The 17,916-nt window shown below is 35.5% G+C and overlaps 1 protein-coding gene across 1 annotated transcript in view; it reads right to left on the reverse strand.

The window, feature by feature from the left end:
- EPHA7 (EPH receptor A7) overlaps positions 1–17,916 on the reverse strand; it is a 165,644-nt gene that overhangs the window by 91,356 nt on the left and 56,372 nt on the right. The window contains exons 4-5 of the mRNA XM_045867237.3: positions 12,594–12,749; positions 11,396–11,731 (exon numbers count right to left, since the gene is read on the reverse strand). Of these exons, the coding sequence (XP_045723193.2) occupies positions 11,396–11,731; positions 12,594–12,749 (492 nt within the window). The remainder of the gene's footprint in view (positions 1–11,395; positions 11,732–12,593; positions 12,750–17,916) is intronic.

Below are 17,916 nucleotides of genomic sequence, written 5' to 3' on the forward strand. Positions count from 1 at the left end.
CTTGCTTACAATAGTATAAAGGAGCTGAAGTCATAAAGCAGCCGGGATCGACGCAAGTACCACAGGCTTCTGCAGTGGTAAACGATACATCTGAAAAGGAAGACCTTGACAGTGTTCTTTCCTTTACCCTGTTACTTAGATCATTTGGTTAAAACTGTTAATGATCCTCTTGGATCAATGTCTTTTGCTTGTAGCTCTAATTTACTGCATTGGATGATTAGTACAGATGTTTTTGTGGATGGCTCTGCATCATTCCACCAAATTGCTTGTCTGAATCAAATCTGCTTCAATTCATCACCAATGAAGCAAGGAATAAAATAATCAACATTTACTTTCTCTTAACACTGGTACCAAAAATGGAACAACAACTAAACGCTTGTCAATTTAAGAACTATCTTTTACCTTTGTCAAAGCTATGGCCCTTAGCTTATCCAAGGGCTTAAAATGGTATGTATGGTTGGGTGTGGCAGAGTGGAGGAAATGGAACTGAGAGGAACCAAATATGTACTTCAAATTTATGAGCCCGAGTTTTTTTAATTGAGGTATAACTGACATACAACATTATATTAGTTTCATCATCAAATTTTTATCATCATTATAATCCTCCTCCTCCTCATCACCAATTCACATTATGTGTATTCATCTACATATGAATAATGTATGAAATTACCATCCACTGGCTTTTCATTCTCTAAACTGCAGCTTATTGATTTCTTGCTCTTAAATGATTTTTTTCTGAAACTGTGTCTGTCTTCACAATGCTATTCCTTTAATAATACTTCAGGGAAATGATTGTGATAGTTTGCTCTGTAAGAACTAAGCAAACAACCCACAGATGAAAACCTTTTTGTATGATGGAACAACAGCACCAAGTAAATCAGGTAACCAGTTCTTTTTTTTTTTTTTTTTTTCCAGGTAACCAGTTCTGATCAACAAAGAATCAAGCAGAAATCTCTTCCTGATTCAATTTATATTGACAATCTCTTACAAATGTGTTAATTTATATTCTTAGCATAGTAATCCTCCTATATACATATATTTTGTTCTTTTATTATTTATAATTGTGTAAAACTTCCAGAAAAAGAGACTGAATTCAATATACATTGACCTGGGTTTGTACTCTGAAAAATTCTTGCATATTTTATTTAAGTCTCTGGTGTTAACTTGCTTTTTATATTATTTCCTGCTAAAATTGAAGAGTAGGTGGTCTTGTTAGTCACATTTCAATTAAAACAGATTTTCTATATCTCACTTGAACAAACTTATTGACTTTAAAAGTAAAGTAGCTATTTCTTTATAAATAATACTCTAGTGAATGCATTTTCAATTCACTACAATCTCCACTCAATAAACTTAAGAGTAGCAAAATGAAGGACCTCCTATTAAGGGCAAGACATGTAATAAGAATTACTTTACATAATTCCATCATTATCTACTATTCCAGGACAATGATCCTAATGGGCAGTCATATATTTTGTTGAAGAGCCTATTTAGAGGAAGCTTAAGTTTAACAAGTTACAAATTTAAATCTCCAAAATACAGTTACAAAAACTTTTTCACTAGAAAATCCTAAACAGCATTCATTTCTTAATCATGTAGAAATTGCTCGTTTAACATTGTCAAGAATTTGACAAACTTGCTCAAGCTTGAAAATTCAGAGACAAACCACATAACTTACTTTATATAGAATGTTCTGCTACCATCAAAGTAGCACCTTCTGTAATTTATGAGATAATAAATTGGCTCTGTTTAAAAAAAAAAAAACTGCCTTGGTTGTCAAACGCAAAATATTACTATTGGTCTTTCTGGCACTTACCAACGCATTGCACTAAATAAGTTTAGTACATTTTTGAGGGGGAGAAATCATAGAAATGCATGAAATTCCTTCAACTTCCACCACTTGCCCCACCCACAAAAGTGTCTATGCCTGTCCTTTGCATATGGAAAATAAATTCTTTCAACATAGTAGGATGGAACTAAATTATCTCAGGGATGGATATTTGTATTAGCCCATTCAGAATGCTATACCACCACATTCTGGGTGCCTTGAAAAACCAGGAATTTATTATCTCATAATTCTGGAAGCTGGAAGTCCCAGATCAAGGTCCAGCAGGATTCACATTCTGATAAAACCACTCTTCCTGGCTTGCAGGTGGCCACCTTCTCATTGTGTCCTCACAGGGTCTTTCCTCAGTGAATGTGCATGGGGAAAAAGCAAGCTCTCTAGTGTCTCTTCTTGTAAGGACACTAAGCCTATCAGGATCAGGGCCCCAACCTCATGATCTCATTTAACTTTAATTACCTCCCTATGGTCCCTGTCTTCAAATACAGTCACACTGGGGGTCAGGGTTTCAACATATGAATTTGGTACCAATTCAATCCATAGTAATGTTATAACTGAGTTATTACACAAATTAACTCTTTCTTCTCAGATCTTTAAATATAATTCTCCACAAATTAGCAAAGCTGAAATCAAAGAACTTAAGAAAAGATTAAGATATATTAAATTGAAAATATGAAAGGCTACTTAAAACACCTTGCCCTAGGGTTCTTTCAAATGTTTACAGAGTCCTAGCATTCAAGAGCCTGCAGATCAACTTGTTAATAACCTCAACCTAACCTCAACATAAGCAAAATAGTTCATTACAAATATTTATAAAATCAGAAAAGGGTGGATGTGGCAACTCACATAGACTCTGGAACTAGAAAACATGGAGGTCTCATGAAGGTGAAGATATGGGATTGAGAACACAGGTTGTTTAGGGATATTTCCTTACATATATTTTAATTGAGAAAATTCATAGAATAGCTAGCTATGTGATATAGTCTTAACAAGTCACAAAACTACAAAAAGGAAAAAATATTAAAATACATTATGAAAAATATATATAGATACATTTTAAGCTGGGCACGGAGCCCGACACTGGGTTCGAACTCACAACCCTGAGATCAAGACCTGAGCTGAGCTGAGATCAAGAGCCGGACGACCAACCAACTGAGCCACCCAGGTACCCCTCCATTCAATGTTATATTAAAAGAAAAAAATAATTTTATTTTCAACAGATTTTCAAAATATGAAGAATTGTAAAAGTTTTCAAATATAAAGGTAATTTGTAGCTTAATATTCTGAAATAAAAGCTTTTGTTCTAAATCTTTAAGTTTTTGTTCTAAATCTCTGCTTAAATACCAAGTTTAAGCTTTTGTTCTAAATCTCTGCTTAAATACCAAGTTATAGTGAAAACTCATTTTAAGATTCTAAATATATCTATAGTTTCAAGACCAAATCACAAAATTTTTATACTTGAAATTATTATATATTTACTGCTTAATGTAAATAAAACTAACCCTTTATATTAATCTTGATAATCTTAGAAAGTCTCTTTTCATATTATGATATACAAAGAATTTATGTGTTTAATTCACCAAATTTACTAAGCATGTACCCTGGGCCCATCTGGTTACAGAGGCTAGATAAGACCAAAGATGTCATTATTTGCTTACCCTGTTAAGTCTAATGTGAAAGACAGACATTTCACAAATAATATGTCACAAATGTTATAAGAAAAGCCATGAGATATTTACTGTAAGATGTAATTTTCTACCAAATTTCCATTGTAAGTTTGGGATGTGAAGATACTGTGTAGGCATCTGGGTCTTTACATGTAAAGTGGTCAGCACATACTAAGTACTCAGTAAGTCTTAGTTGTCAGTATCAATGCCAACATGGTTGCCAATTTTATTAAAATAGTATCCAAAAAGATCTTCCTTTACATATGTTTTAATTGCTGATAGCCACTAAAGAAAAGCTGTAAATGTATCTACATGTTTATTTTTAAATTAATGGTGTCAAAAATACTTAAACTTTAAAGAATTAAATTTCACTAACATAGTCTAAGACTCTTACTTGCTAAACAAACTATATGTATAAATTTCTAAAATATCATGCCCTAAGGCGTGAATTAGCATGACTGAATCCTGTTCTGCCTTTCAGATAAATCAGGTTTATAAAATAACTAGAAACATGACAGCAATGTGTATCTTGAATGGCTTACTGTTAAAGGAATCTTATTCAGTTGATTCTTCTGCTGTAGCATACGTGTGTGTTTATGTACATATGTTTTAATAAAACTAACACTATTTCTACAAAATGTTTTTTTGCTGGTAGTAGAGGTGGATTTCTTTTTTTTCTTTTTTCTTTTTTTGCATTTATCTCATTTCACTTTATGGAGATTGCTGTGTTTCTTATTACTCGATATAATCAGTAAATGCTCTCAAACAAGAAAATATATTTTCTTAACATCTTGTTCCCTTAAAATATAAATCAAGTTTATAAATTCCAAAGAAATATCAAAATATATAAATTTAAATAGGAATAATTTATCTTACTTACAGGACACATACCTTGATGGCCTACTATTTTAAATCACTGAAAAGAGATGATCTGAGTTAATTTATGAGAAAAATAGTCACAGTTGAATCACACTAATAAATGTGAGTGAAGATATTTCTGACTAATACAGGAAATGACTTTTGTTACTATCTCCTTTTTGTGTAAATTTGCTTATGTATGTATAACACTATGGTTATATTTCATTTGGGACATTATATAAACATTACAAATCTAAATGAAAATAACAGTGAAGCAAATGTTAATTTTGACAAGAAATTTGAAAACATAAGAGAAATTAGTCAAATTAAGGTATGCAGAAGTACTTTTGAAGTTTCTGATAAACGGGCATTAAAATCATAGCCAGAAGGCAAATGCTACAGTAACCATCATTCTCTCCAAGAGATTTTATTTGTTATTAATATCCTCCAGAAATAACACTTCTTAGTAGGTCCCTTTTTCATTGAAGAGTAATTTGTCACCAGACCATTGAATCAATCAGCAAATTCCTATGTAAAGGATTGTACAGCGAAATTCTTAAAATACAGTAGTCCATGATAAGATTACATAACACTGAATAATTCTAGATAAGCAGTGTACTTGACTGCAATAATCTGGGATGTTGTGAGGGACTGCCCGCATTCTCCTCAGTGAAGGACTGAAGAATTTATTTGCCCAGCTGCCGAGATGGCTGCTAAAAAAGCAGACCTCAGTTCCCTGCCCCCCTTTAGAATTTCCTTGTCTGAAAAATGACACCTTGCTCCTTTCTAGGCTCCTTCCTGAACCCATGTCTGGACAGCACAGAGGTATGAAAGCCTGACACTCTTTCTTCACCTCTGGGCAATATGGAGGTCCCTTACAGGTGCAGAACTCCCCACGGAATTGGCTGAGGATTCCAACGAAATTGCACCACAGGTCAGCTTCCCCTCTGCTCCAGTCTTGCTCCCTTCCTTTCTCTTCCTATGGCACTGATCCCAAGTACATGTCCTAATACCCATCTAAGTGTCTGCTTCCTGGAGAGCCCAACTTGGGAAATTACATCCTCTTTCAAGAGGTTATAGTTTTCATCTTTAATTCCTACACAATGCTTTCTACACCACCCTAACAATTATCAATCCCATTAAAATTATAGTATCTGTACACGTATTACTCAGCTATAAATTACTCCATAATTCCAATCAACAACGCACTGCACAATGTATAGTTTGTATTGTATTATAACTGTCCATTTAACTATGAGCATAAGATGGGCTCTTAGAGGTCTTCTGTCCCAAACCTCTCCTTTACTTAGGAGGGCTAATGAGTTCAAAGAAGTTAAACTACTCAATTTTGACACACTTTTTTTTTTTTTAAGATTTTGTTTATTTATTTGACACAGAGAGAGAAAGAGCACAAGCAGGGGGAGCGGCAGGCAGAGGGAGAAGCAGGCTCCCAGCCAAGCAGAGCCCGGCATGGGGTTTGATCCCAGGACTCCGGGATTATGACCTGAGCCGAAGTCAGACGCCCAACCGACTGAGCCACCCAGGCATCCCTTAACACTCTTTTCATGTACATTTTACATTTAAAAAATACCAAGAACATAGTAAGAGTTCAGTCACTAGTCACTCTATTATTCCTACTATTATAATTGTTATAGTACTATAACATACTTTTCTAATAAATGTAACTGGTATTAAGCTAAAAGCTCAATTTTTATAATATGAGGAGTCAAGTAGCATGATACCATTTCAGGAGAAAATTCAGGTTCGAAGAGCTGAAATAACTTATCTAAAATTAAGTAATTATGTCACTGAATATCAAATCCAATGCATTTTCCATTCATGTCTCAATGTTTCCACTCTTGTAAAATCATTTAACTTTTCTTGTGTATGACTAGTTTCCTCATTGGAATTAATTGCACAACATTCATTGTACAACTTGCATACAGAAAGAACTGTGTTACACGGTAAAGGTACAGATGAACATAACATAATCACTGACCTGAAGAATAATTGCTGAATCCCTTAAGTCTCTTTGGGGGTAAGACTACATATTGTAATTTTGTATGCTTTAAAAATTGTCTAATTGTTTAAGTGATCCCACAGTGAACTGAGGTATTATAAAAAGAGATCATAATTTTAGGGTGACCTGTTTTTAGGAGCTTTCATACTTCTGCAGACCATTTTTGTGTTAATGCACTTAATCTGGAGAAGGAATGTAGTGGCACTTAACAATGTTCAATGGGGGAGGTCCTCTTGAGGGCCTACAATATGATTCACTCATCCTCCTGGCAAAATCAAATCCATTCCAATGTTCTACACTGACTGGTATCTTTTCTGTGAGGACCTCCTTTTTCCCACAGATAGAATGGATCTTTCCTTCTTGGAGTTTCTGTATTTTGTTCCTAATTGTCTACAACATGCATCACATTATATTCAAGTGCTCCCTCATATTAGATGTGTAAGTAAATTTATCTGCTACAATATGGGCTCCTCATTAGGGTAGGCCCAAACCTTACCTTCCTATCCTCAGTGTCCTCCACAGTGTTTGATTCACACGACTCAGTATAGTTGGCTGAGTTAATATCATAATTGTTATAAAAAATAGCATTTAGGGGCGCCTGGGTGGCTCAGTTGGTTGAGTGGCTGCCTTCGGCTCAGGTCACGATCCTAGAGTCCCTGGATCGAGTCCCGCATCGGGCTCCGAGCCTGCTTCTCCCTCTGACCCTCCCCCCTCTCATGTGCTCGCTCTCTCTCATTCTCTCTCTCTCAAATAAATAAAATCTTAAAAAAAAATAGCATTTAAATAGGTCTTAAGAACACATATGCGATTATTAAGATCACTTTTGTTCAAGAGAACCTTCCAATGTAAGGAAGAGTTAGGATCATAATGTCATAAATAAAATGCATGTGCTTTCTGAAATCCTCTCTTATATATTTTTGAAATACCTCCGACATACATATGTTTGATATGTGTGACTTCACCCTTAAATAGGTCATATCATTCCTAACAAAATTAAACAACAATGAAAAGTATATATATATCAGCCAGTTTCTGTAGGTCATATGTTCTGGATAAATAAATACAAAAATTACTGAAATATGAATAGCACATATTATTCGCTATACACTTTTCATCTTAAAGTTAATTATTGGTTTAAAGTAGAATCTCAGTCTTAAGATAACTTGTGACTAGATAATAGTCACATTTTGCACAAGCAAAACAAAATTAACCTCCTCCCGCTCCAATGTTATAAAACATAATTGCCAATTCCAAGCCCCCATGAATTCCCCCCCACACTGTGAAAGATAAAGATTTTACAGTTTTTTGCCTTGACAGGTTCAGAAAGAGTTATACAAAAAGAGGATTAACTCAGCATTCATTTTGCTACTCACTACAATAATATTTTTATGACACTCAAGAGTTTTAAAGTTTTTTCTAATATCTATCATCCAACATTTTATCTCCACTTTAGTCATGTAGAACTTTAGTGATCCAGCAAAGAGCACATAACTCCTAAGTGGCAGGGGAGGGGCTGGAGCACAGGTCCTTTAACGCAAAAACCTTACCCCTACCCTGAACAAAGCATAAAGGGTCTTCAATGTACTGACATTTCTACAAACACTGGTTGGGAAAGGGGTCTTGTGCTCCAGACTCCAAACTTAATAGAAAAGAAACTACAAAGAGTACACACTACCTTTCAAACACAGGCTGATTATTTTCCATCTTCACTCTATTCTTATCCAGACACATGCAGATTTTCCTAATAAATCTTTTTATAGTAGGCACTGGTGGATTGCTGATGAGGGGGATAACTGTCCAGAGATCCAGATTTAAACTCATCATTGAAATGATTGTAGCATAAACTAGGTGGGAGGTGATGCTGTTTAGTTAATAGAGAATGAGAATTTCAAGGATCATTGCAGGTTTCCATGGATAGTAATGAACACGGGCAAAATTTCAAATCATTCCTCCTTTAGAAAGAGCAAAAATACAGGTGATGGGGAGCAATGGGGAGTGGGTATACACATGCAATAGAACAGTCGCTAATATATTCTAAATTTCCTCTGTTAAAAAATAAAGGAAAACTTCTGCCCTGCATTGGGGCTCCCTGATCAGCAGGGAGTCTGCTTCTCCCTCTGCCTTTGCCTCTCCACACCGCCCCACACCCGCTTTTGCTCCCTTGAGCTTGCACCCACATTCTCTCTCTCAAACAAATAAATAAAACCTTTAAAAAAATAAAGCAAAAGTTCTACAAACTTCTACAATTACCACAGATCGCTGTCTTATTTAGATGCATTTCTTTTTGAAAGTAAAAAAAAAAATCTAACTTTAAATTCACGGGGTTTTAGCATTTGAGATGCAATAGAGACTAGGAAATTGTGAATTAATATTTTAACATAAAAATATAAACACTGTTTGCTTTTTAACTTTCTTATATTTATTCTTTTTAAATTTTTAATAGCTTTATTGAGGTATAATTTACATACCATAAAATTTACTCATTTTCAGTGTACAATTCAATATTTTCTTTATTATATGTACAGAGCTCTGCAATCATCACAATCTAATTTTGTACATTTATTTTTTTTAAAAAAATTTATTTATTTATTTGACAGAGAGATAGAGAGAGAGCACAAGTAGGCAGAGTTGCAGGCAGAGGTAGAAGGAGAAGCAGGCTCTCCACCGAGCAGGGAGCCCGACGTGGGGCTCGATCCCAGGACCCAAGGATCATGACCTGAGCCGAAGGCAGCCGCTTAACCGACTGAGACACCCAGGCGCCCCTAATTTTGTACATTTAAATCACCTCCCCCCTCCAAACAAACAAACAAACAAACCTAGTTTGCTCTTAACCGGAAGAGAATCAACACCCAAAGCTACTTTACCAAACTACTGTGGGATATTTGATTCAAGAATTCACGGGAAAAATCTATGACCTACTTAGCCCATGCAGTATTAACCTAAAAAATTAAACAACAGACATTTAAGGAGCAAAAAAAAAAAAACAGCTCCCCAAAGCAGCCTATTTGGTGAACTCTATTTGTGGCATTAGTTCAGCATCTTTGGGTCATACTCAAAAATAAATAAAAATGTCCCTTCTACGCTTGATATCAGCAGGGATAAAAGAACTATGCTAGCTCAGCAGACCTAAGAGTTTCTATTAATGGTTCCAAAGACAGCTATAGTGTCACAATCATGATCCTAAAATGTTTTGAACCCACTCAACAGGAAAGTTATGGGGCGCCTGGGTGGCTCAGTTGGTTAAGCGACTGCCTTCGGCTCAGGTCATGATCCTTGAGTCCCGGGATCGAGTCCCGCATCGGGCTCCCCACTCGGCAGGGAGTCTGCTTCTCCCTCTGACCCTCCCCCCTCTCATGCATTCTCTCTCATTCTCTCTCTCTCAAAATAAATAAATAAAATCTTTAAAAAAAAAAAAAAACAGGAAAGTTATGGTGACAAATTTCAATATAAAGCAACACAAGCAAAAATATCCAGTAAAATGATTTTAAGAGGATAGTAAAGAGGATCAGGGTAAATACAATGAATCAAACCAAATCAGTTAAATTAGTTATTTCTTTTGTCCAATTTTTGAAAATTAAAAATTTTCTAGGTTGTTTTCCCTCCAGATTTCTGCTTTTACACAGGAGATCTGATTTGCAATAGCTTTTCAAATAAACATCAAAAGAAACCTTTAGAATAAGAATGCACTAATCTGTTCAAAATGGTAAGCGTGAGACCATATGAATAGTTTTCATTCTGCAGATACAATTTAAATAGGTAACATTTTGTTAAAATTGGCATAGAAGTGAAGAATAGATTCACCTATGTCCAGAAATTTGGGATAATACTGGTTTTTGACAGCCAGCCAAAGATCAAGAAGATAAGATAAGCTTCTTATTATGATGCTCACCCAACTCAGTACTCCAGTGCAGGTCCCATTTTATTAATGATGATGACATGGCACTTGGCTACATCTACTACATAGCATCTTCTTTCAGCAGCAAGAGGTTGAGAAAGCCCTCAATTTCTGAACCTTCTTTCAGTAATAAGATTTTTCTGAAGATCTAGACAGTCTCCAATTTCTGAAACTTCCATTCCAATTTATATTTTCCAAAACATACCATAATAAAGAATGACTGAGTAGGGCACCTCAAAGGCCAAGAAGAAAGTAAATGAAAACTGCTTTTAGGCTAAGTTACAAGTTCACAATCATCATGGTTATTATTTCCTAATTCATTTCTTTTGAAATCCTCATGAGATCTCCCAAGTACGTGCTCTAATATTATGAACAGTAATATGATCACAAATCTACTACTGATGAACTTAAAATTCTCTCATGCAAATTTTAACACAGACTTGCCATATATTACAAATATCACATTCTATGTGGTAAAATATTGGCTAAAGTGATGTGAAACAGTGCACTCAATTCTTTCATCATTCCTAATGATCATGTAGATTTTGATCATAAGTGCATACCACACAAAAAAGTAAAACTGCAAGAATTAGCCTACAATCTCATTTTGTCCAATATTTTCACTCCCTTCCTTGAGATCTTTCAGCAGAGTTGCTTGTCTTAGAACAATCTTTTTTTTTTTTTTAATTTATTTATTAGAGAGAGAGAGAGAGAGCATGAGAGGAGGGAAGGTCAGAGGGAGAAGCAGACTCCCTGCTGAGCAGGGAGCCTGATGCGGGACTCGATTCCGGGACTCCAGGATCATGACCTGAGCCGAAGGCAGTCTCTTAACCAACTGAGCCACCCAGGCACCCCTGTCTTAGAACAGTCTTAACTGCTTTACAATTTATCCCTTTTTATTTCTCCTGCCAGATCTCTGGAGGAGATGTTAACGAGCCTAGCAATGGTTTAATAGGCAACAGGAGAAATAACAAAGAAAAGTTAAAGGTGTGAATAATCAACAGGCTGGAATAATCGAGTTCTGTGTAGCCAAGTTAACTAAATATCCAAGCGAGACACCTCACTTATGGAGTTGCATTATTCACTTAGTGAAGACAAACACAAACACATACCTGCTTGACCAGTGGTGATGCTGACAGCTGCAAAGAGCCTCTGGGATCCGCTTAAGTCAGAAACTCCATTCACAGCTTCTACTTCAAAAGTATAATTAGCGTGGGCTAGCAGGTCCATGACAGTGACATAGTTATCTTCTAATCCAGTCTGCTGCGGCATGTATCCAATGTTACTCCCACAGGGAACACATTCGCCCTGCTCCCAACTGCACCGCTTACACAATATTCTGTAGGTCACGTCATTTCTTCCCCCGTTGTCTGCAGGAGGACTCCATTCCAAACTCACTGTGGTTTGGTTGATGTTGAAAATGAGGTTCTGTGGTGCAGATGGGGGTCCTTTGGAAACCAAAAGAAACAAACAAATAAACAAAAATAGAAAAAATCAACCCCAAAAAAATGAATGAAAGGATCTGCATGGGCCATTAAGCTAGTGGCTCAGTTACCATAGAGAAAACTAGTTGAAATGCTTTCTTTTACATAAACATTTCATTACCTTTCCTAGAGAAGCTGCATAAAAGCCTCCTTGAATTCACTTGGCAAGAGGCTTTATTTATTTTCCATTTAATACGTCAAAATGAAAACAGGATAACAACTGTCTTTGTACTTTTGTACTTTGTACTGCAAAAGTCTTTAGCTATTTTTCTTCCAAGCAATTAAAAAGAACAGTTAATGCACCTAAAAAAAACAGTTGTGCAGTTGTTTAAAAATAGTCTCCCTTTTAACCATATAACAGAGAATACATCCATTCATTCATACTGTGCTCAAGAATGATTTAGAGCAAGTCTGGGATTGGCTTTGGATTTGGGTCTCTCCGATATTCATTAATTGAAGCACCAAGATGTGAGATTTGCTTTGTTTAGTGATGGAATTTTAATTTGGAAACCAGACTTTTTAATCACATTTCATATCCAAGTAAGACTCAAATAACTCTTACATTTATTTATGATTCCTATTAGATACATGTGAAAAATCTTAAGATGCATCTTGATTTTGCAGATGTGAAAGTTTCACTAAAGATGACATAAGATGTATCTATTTTCTGTTATTTAGCCTTAACAGTCCATGAAAAAAATGGAAGCATTTAATAATAATTAAGAATGCATTCACAAACCTGATGCCTATCTCAATGATGTCACAATAATACAAACGAGTGGAAAGATTCTGAAAGTCCTTCCCTACTTTACTATTACGAACTTACTTGTGCAGGCAACATACGGTGGATCAGATGGAGCCCTGTAATACCCATCCTCACATTCACATCTTGAGGAGCCTTCTTTATCAGAAAAACTGTGAGTTGGACAACGAGAGCACTGAAGATCTTGAGAGGAAGATTTGTAGAACCCACGGCCACAGGCTGCGTATGCAAAAGAAAGTGAAAATAGAAACATGAGAGCAAATAGACGTTTTTAATTTTAGTAATATTTAGCAAAGAATAAAATATGAAATTTAATTTGTGAAAAACAAGCTCTCTATGGTAAAATTTTGTTTTAGTGTATATCAATAACCCAGTTTTATAATACTACATTTTAAAGTTAAACAATAAAAACCAAATGATACAGCAACCTTGCACCTGTAGTTGGCATCAGTTCAAAATCAAGAGCCCAAAACTGAACGAAAGCATAATTTAATTGGACAAAAACTCAGGATATTTAATTCAGGGTAAGTTCAATTTCAATATAATTATCTTATCTGTTGATACATATTGACATACTTCAAAGTTATGTTTTCTTAATATAATGTAGCTGTAAATTAACTTCTTATGTGTTAATTTGGTTCATGTTGAAAAATATTAAAATAATTTTAATTACCTGACTAGAAATAACAATGATACAAAAAATTTCATCTGAATATGATAGAAATATATACCCTCCCAAATTTTCAGAAAACTTCAAGATATAATTTCAACCAATTTTAAGTTATAAGGCAGGCTGCTTTCCACTAAGTCAACTTCCTTGTTACTAAAAATAATGAAATCCTATGAAAAGGAGAAACCTATTCCACCAGAAATAAGGAGAAAGCCTTCAACTGTAAACAGATACGGACTGTTTCTCCTCTGCTGAGAGAGGTTAACAGTAGTCACACTAAAACAGCAACAGTAACTGCTCTCAGCAATGAATAGACATGTACAAAGAATGTCTCTATCACCTCCTTGTGAAGTTGCTCTTACTCATTTAGATCCTATTTTCTATTAAATCAAGTAGTCTTGAACCATTTTCTAGCTTTGCACAGTGGCAGTATCCTAGACAATGAGGTTTATCCAACGCGCGATTACTGCTAATTGAACCATTTTCTATCACTGATCATTTTATATATTTATCCTCAATTAAAATTTAGCAAATTAAATTTTCATTATTTCAACAATTTTTATTAATGGCATTATACATTGAATATATTAAATATGTTTAATTTACCCTTCATATTTATCAAATGAATATATGTTTAAGTTTTAGTGACTTCAAATTTAATAGAAATTCATCATATCTATAAAGAAAGATTAGTGAATATTTAACATAAATTCAATTATAACTTTTAACTTATTATATTCACATTTTTTAATGCCCTCAACTTGGGCATCACTCAGGAACTTAATCACATTTTCACTCTTAGGTGGGATAAACAATCCTATCTAATCAAGATGGTATACTGAGTCATTCTCTACTTCTGTTCACATGTTCAATATTTAATGCATAATTCTGATCCAACTGAGAGCTCAAAATCATCTTTTGAGCTTCAAGGAAATAAGGCTATTTCCCGCAAATGAGACAAGTGTTTTAGATAACTTAGAAATTTAAAGGCAAGTTATGTTGCAATAGATAAGTGATAGATGTGTAAACAGAACTACAACTATCTCCTTGTAAATATATGATCCACTACTGTCCTCAGAGGCCATTCTGCCTTTAGTTGGCTTCGGCAATTCATGTAAGAGAAAAGCATTCACAAACATCTTACGAAAAGAAGCTTAATACAACTTCACATGTTCTCAGTAGCAACTGCTACAAATCTAAGGCACAGGGAGAACAATTAGATTGATTGCAAAATAGTGTAACAAAAATATAACACTTCAAAATGTTTCTGAAGATACGATCTTGCCACATAAAAACGGTTAACTGGTAAGATAAAAGAGCTGGCATGGGTTTCTCAGGATAGAAATTCCTCTCTTTAAGTATTCACTGTACCTTGCTTTATGTACTACCTATAATTCAATGGTCACATATGACATCCATAAGATAGAGAAGACCACGTTTTACTCACAACCTGCACTTTGATAACATTAAGGACCAGAGAATTTAAAAAGGAAAAGAAAGAGCCAGAGAGAAGAGATATGTGCTGACAGTCTTTAATGACTTGTGTGCATTAGTTTTTACCAGGAGAGGAGGTTAGGGAGCAGGGCAGTGGGGAGCACGATGGTGACATAATTTACCATCTACTAAGGAAAGAAGGCTTCCAGAATTACTAGGCAGCACACTACCTAGTGGGATCCCACAGAATCCTCATTCTCCCATTGCAAATAAAAGCTTCTAATAAAGGCGTATTCCTATTTTTCTTACAAATAAGAAGGGACATCTCTTGCTCCACTTGCATGGTTTCTAGAATATATGTGGTACCTAATGCAGAGAAATTTAAAACCCTTATCACTCAACTTTCAAAGTTACGTTAAATTCTGTTACCACTTTAACAGATGGGAGAGCAGATTTGAAGCAAAAGTAACCTGAGTTCTTCAAATAATTCTGTTTGTCTAGGTTAAAACTGGATTTAGAACACAGGACTACGGATACTCAACCATATGCTATTCCACCAGCCTTGACTGCTCAATGAGCCAAAGTCTGGCCCTTATTCAATGGGTCTCCAGGGCTCTAGCAACCCTAAAAATTAATTTTCTATGGGTCCCTGTTGTCTTTTATTATACCCTTTTACTAATTTAAAGCTATTATTTTAATTTAGAAAACTATGAAATAATAGCCTAGCACACCTCACAGAAGAGATAATACTAAATAGGTCTTCTCAATTGCACTGTGAATTTTGGCACCGAAGATGCCTGCAAAATTGTGGATTACAGGCATGGCTATCATTAAATAGATAATGATAGAGGCAGTACCGGAAAAATGTGGTCATCAAAGTCTTAACATTTTTTCTTTGAAGTAATATTCTGTTTCAGTTCAGTTAATATTGAAAATAATAAGTTGTGACAAGACAGTTTTCACTTAATCTCTAGGAAGACTATTAATTTAGAGTTATTAAATATAAGTGCAAAATCTTTGGAGCTACAGTGTTAAGAGCAAAGCCAAGAACATGCGAAGGCATAGCTGTATCTCTTAGGATAATAGTTAGCGACTGAGTAGTAAAAAGTTTGGGAAGGAAGTAACAGATGCTCTTAAAATTACAATTTTAGATGAGATATCTATACAAAATAGCTTGAGTAAAATACTCAGTGCAAGAAACTGGGATGAAGTGGCATCTCTGAGAGCCAGCCACATAGGGAAGAACTAGGTGAGCTCTGCAATGGCTCCCGAAAAGCCTATGTGGAAATCAAGGCAATTTCTCTTTACAAATGCAGCTGGTTTTCTAAAAAGTACTAGTACAAAAGTTTTTAGAGGTAAATGCCTTCTGAAACCTTAAAGATACATTCCCTTCATACACAACTATGAGGTATGCAAGAATTAACTTTCTAGGAATTGTGAAAATGCAGTTTTAAAACTTTTTTTTCTTTGCTTTATTTCTCAATCTGTTCAATAGCATTTGAACTCAAAGCAAACTTTAATTAATATAGTACGAGCGCTATGGTAAAGTTAGTTACAACAAGAAACCTACAATTTTAATTTCCTTCCTTTTGATGTTTTTGTTTTTTGTTTTTTTTTGTTTTGTTTTTTTTTTTAGATTTTTTTATTTATTTATTTGACACAGAGAGAAAGCACAAGTAGGCAGAGAGGCAGGTAGAGAGAGAGGGAGAAGCAGGCTCTCCACTGAGCAGGGAGCTGGAAGTAGGGCTCAATCCCAGGACCCAGGGATCATGACCTGAGCTGAAGGCAGCAGCTTAACCAACTGAGCCACCCAGGCGCCCCAGATGTTTTTGCTTTTTTAATTGAACATTATTTTAAGGTAATGTTCACTAGGTTGATGAAGACTGGGAATACGTATAAAATTTGTTTTCCATGTTTAATTATTTTTGTAAAAATAATCTTTCACCTATTATTTGAGTAACAGTATTTTTTCAGTGTTACCACAACAGCCTTGGATTCATTCTTTCGACTATTTTTTTCAGTCCTTTAGGGCCCTAATGAATAAAATAAGTTCATTACCCCAGAGCTGAGAACCATAATCTTGTCAGACTTCACACACCAAGCAAGTTTTCACTTAGTCCATTATTTATTTTTTAAGGATTTTATTTATTTGACAGAGAGAGCACAAGCAGGGGAAGTGGCAGGCAGAGGGAGAGGGAGAAGCAGGCTCCCCGCTGAGCAGGGAGCCCGATGCAGAACCCCATCCCAGGACCCTGGGATCATGACCTGAGCCTAAGGCAGACGCTTAACGACTGAGCCGCCCAGGCATCCCAAGTCCATTCTTTAAATGAAAAGCTATCAAAGAAAAAGGGAATCTAGGAAGCATGTGAAACTTCTGTTTACCACACACTAAAAATATAGTGCAACACATCCACTAAATTACGTTACAGCATACTATATTACAAGACCTGTTATATTATCTATTGTGATGAAATAAATATAATTTATTATGTTTAATTTCAGCTATTTTTCAATAAGAACAGTGTCCTTATGTAACTACATTGGTTCAAATAATGTTTGAAATTTCAAGTCTTTTAAAAAAGAACACAAAAGGCAATAGGGTTTCCCATTTATAAATGAATTACTTAAAAGTAATAATACTGCAACAAATTTCTCAACAAAAATTTGAGTATTTTACTCAAGCTTCTCATTTAAATACATGAGAGTTGATACTAAAGCCTTGTATTCTGATTTCTCAGTTAAACTCTCCTCACAATCAGATTCCATACTTGTCTTCAATGGATATCAAGGGTTTAAGCAACAGGGTGCCAGGCCTTTGAGCATGTACTTGCATGACGCATGCAGTCTGTGGAACAATCAGGGTACTGGTAGAACAAATCTGTGTTCAACACAGATTAACAATTCTAAAGGTCATCCTCAAAGCCATAGACAAATTTCCGGGTAGGTAAAGCAATCAGGTGAAATGGAATATATCTTCCTTCTGAATGAGGGTGCAGACACTCAGACTCCTTCTGGTTCTTTAGGTTTATGACCTATAAGGGTAAGCTTGGGGTAGGGGGATATCCTATCGATTATATTTCTAAGGACCCTTTCCCACAAACCGGTTATCCCAGAAAATGCACATGCTTCTAGAGTTCTTCTACAGGTAAGAAAAATTTTTCTGGGGCGCCTGGGTGGCTCAGTTGGTTAAGCGACTGCCTTCGGCTCAGGTCATGATCCTGGAGTCCCGGGATCGAGTCCCGCATCGGGCTCCCTGCTCAGCGAGGAGCCTGCTTCTCCCTC

The sequence above is a fragment of the Mirounga angustirostris genome, unplaced genomic scaffold (genome assembly GCF_029215605.1).
Source record: "Mirounga angustirostris isolate CCGP_5_RB_7025 unplaced genomic scaffold, mMirAng1.0.hap1 SCAF_8, whole genome shotgun sequence".
Taxonomy (NCBI): Eukaryota; Metazoa; Chordata; class Mammalia; order Carnivora; family Phocidae; genus Mirounga; species Mirounga angustirostris.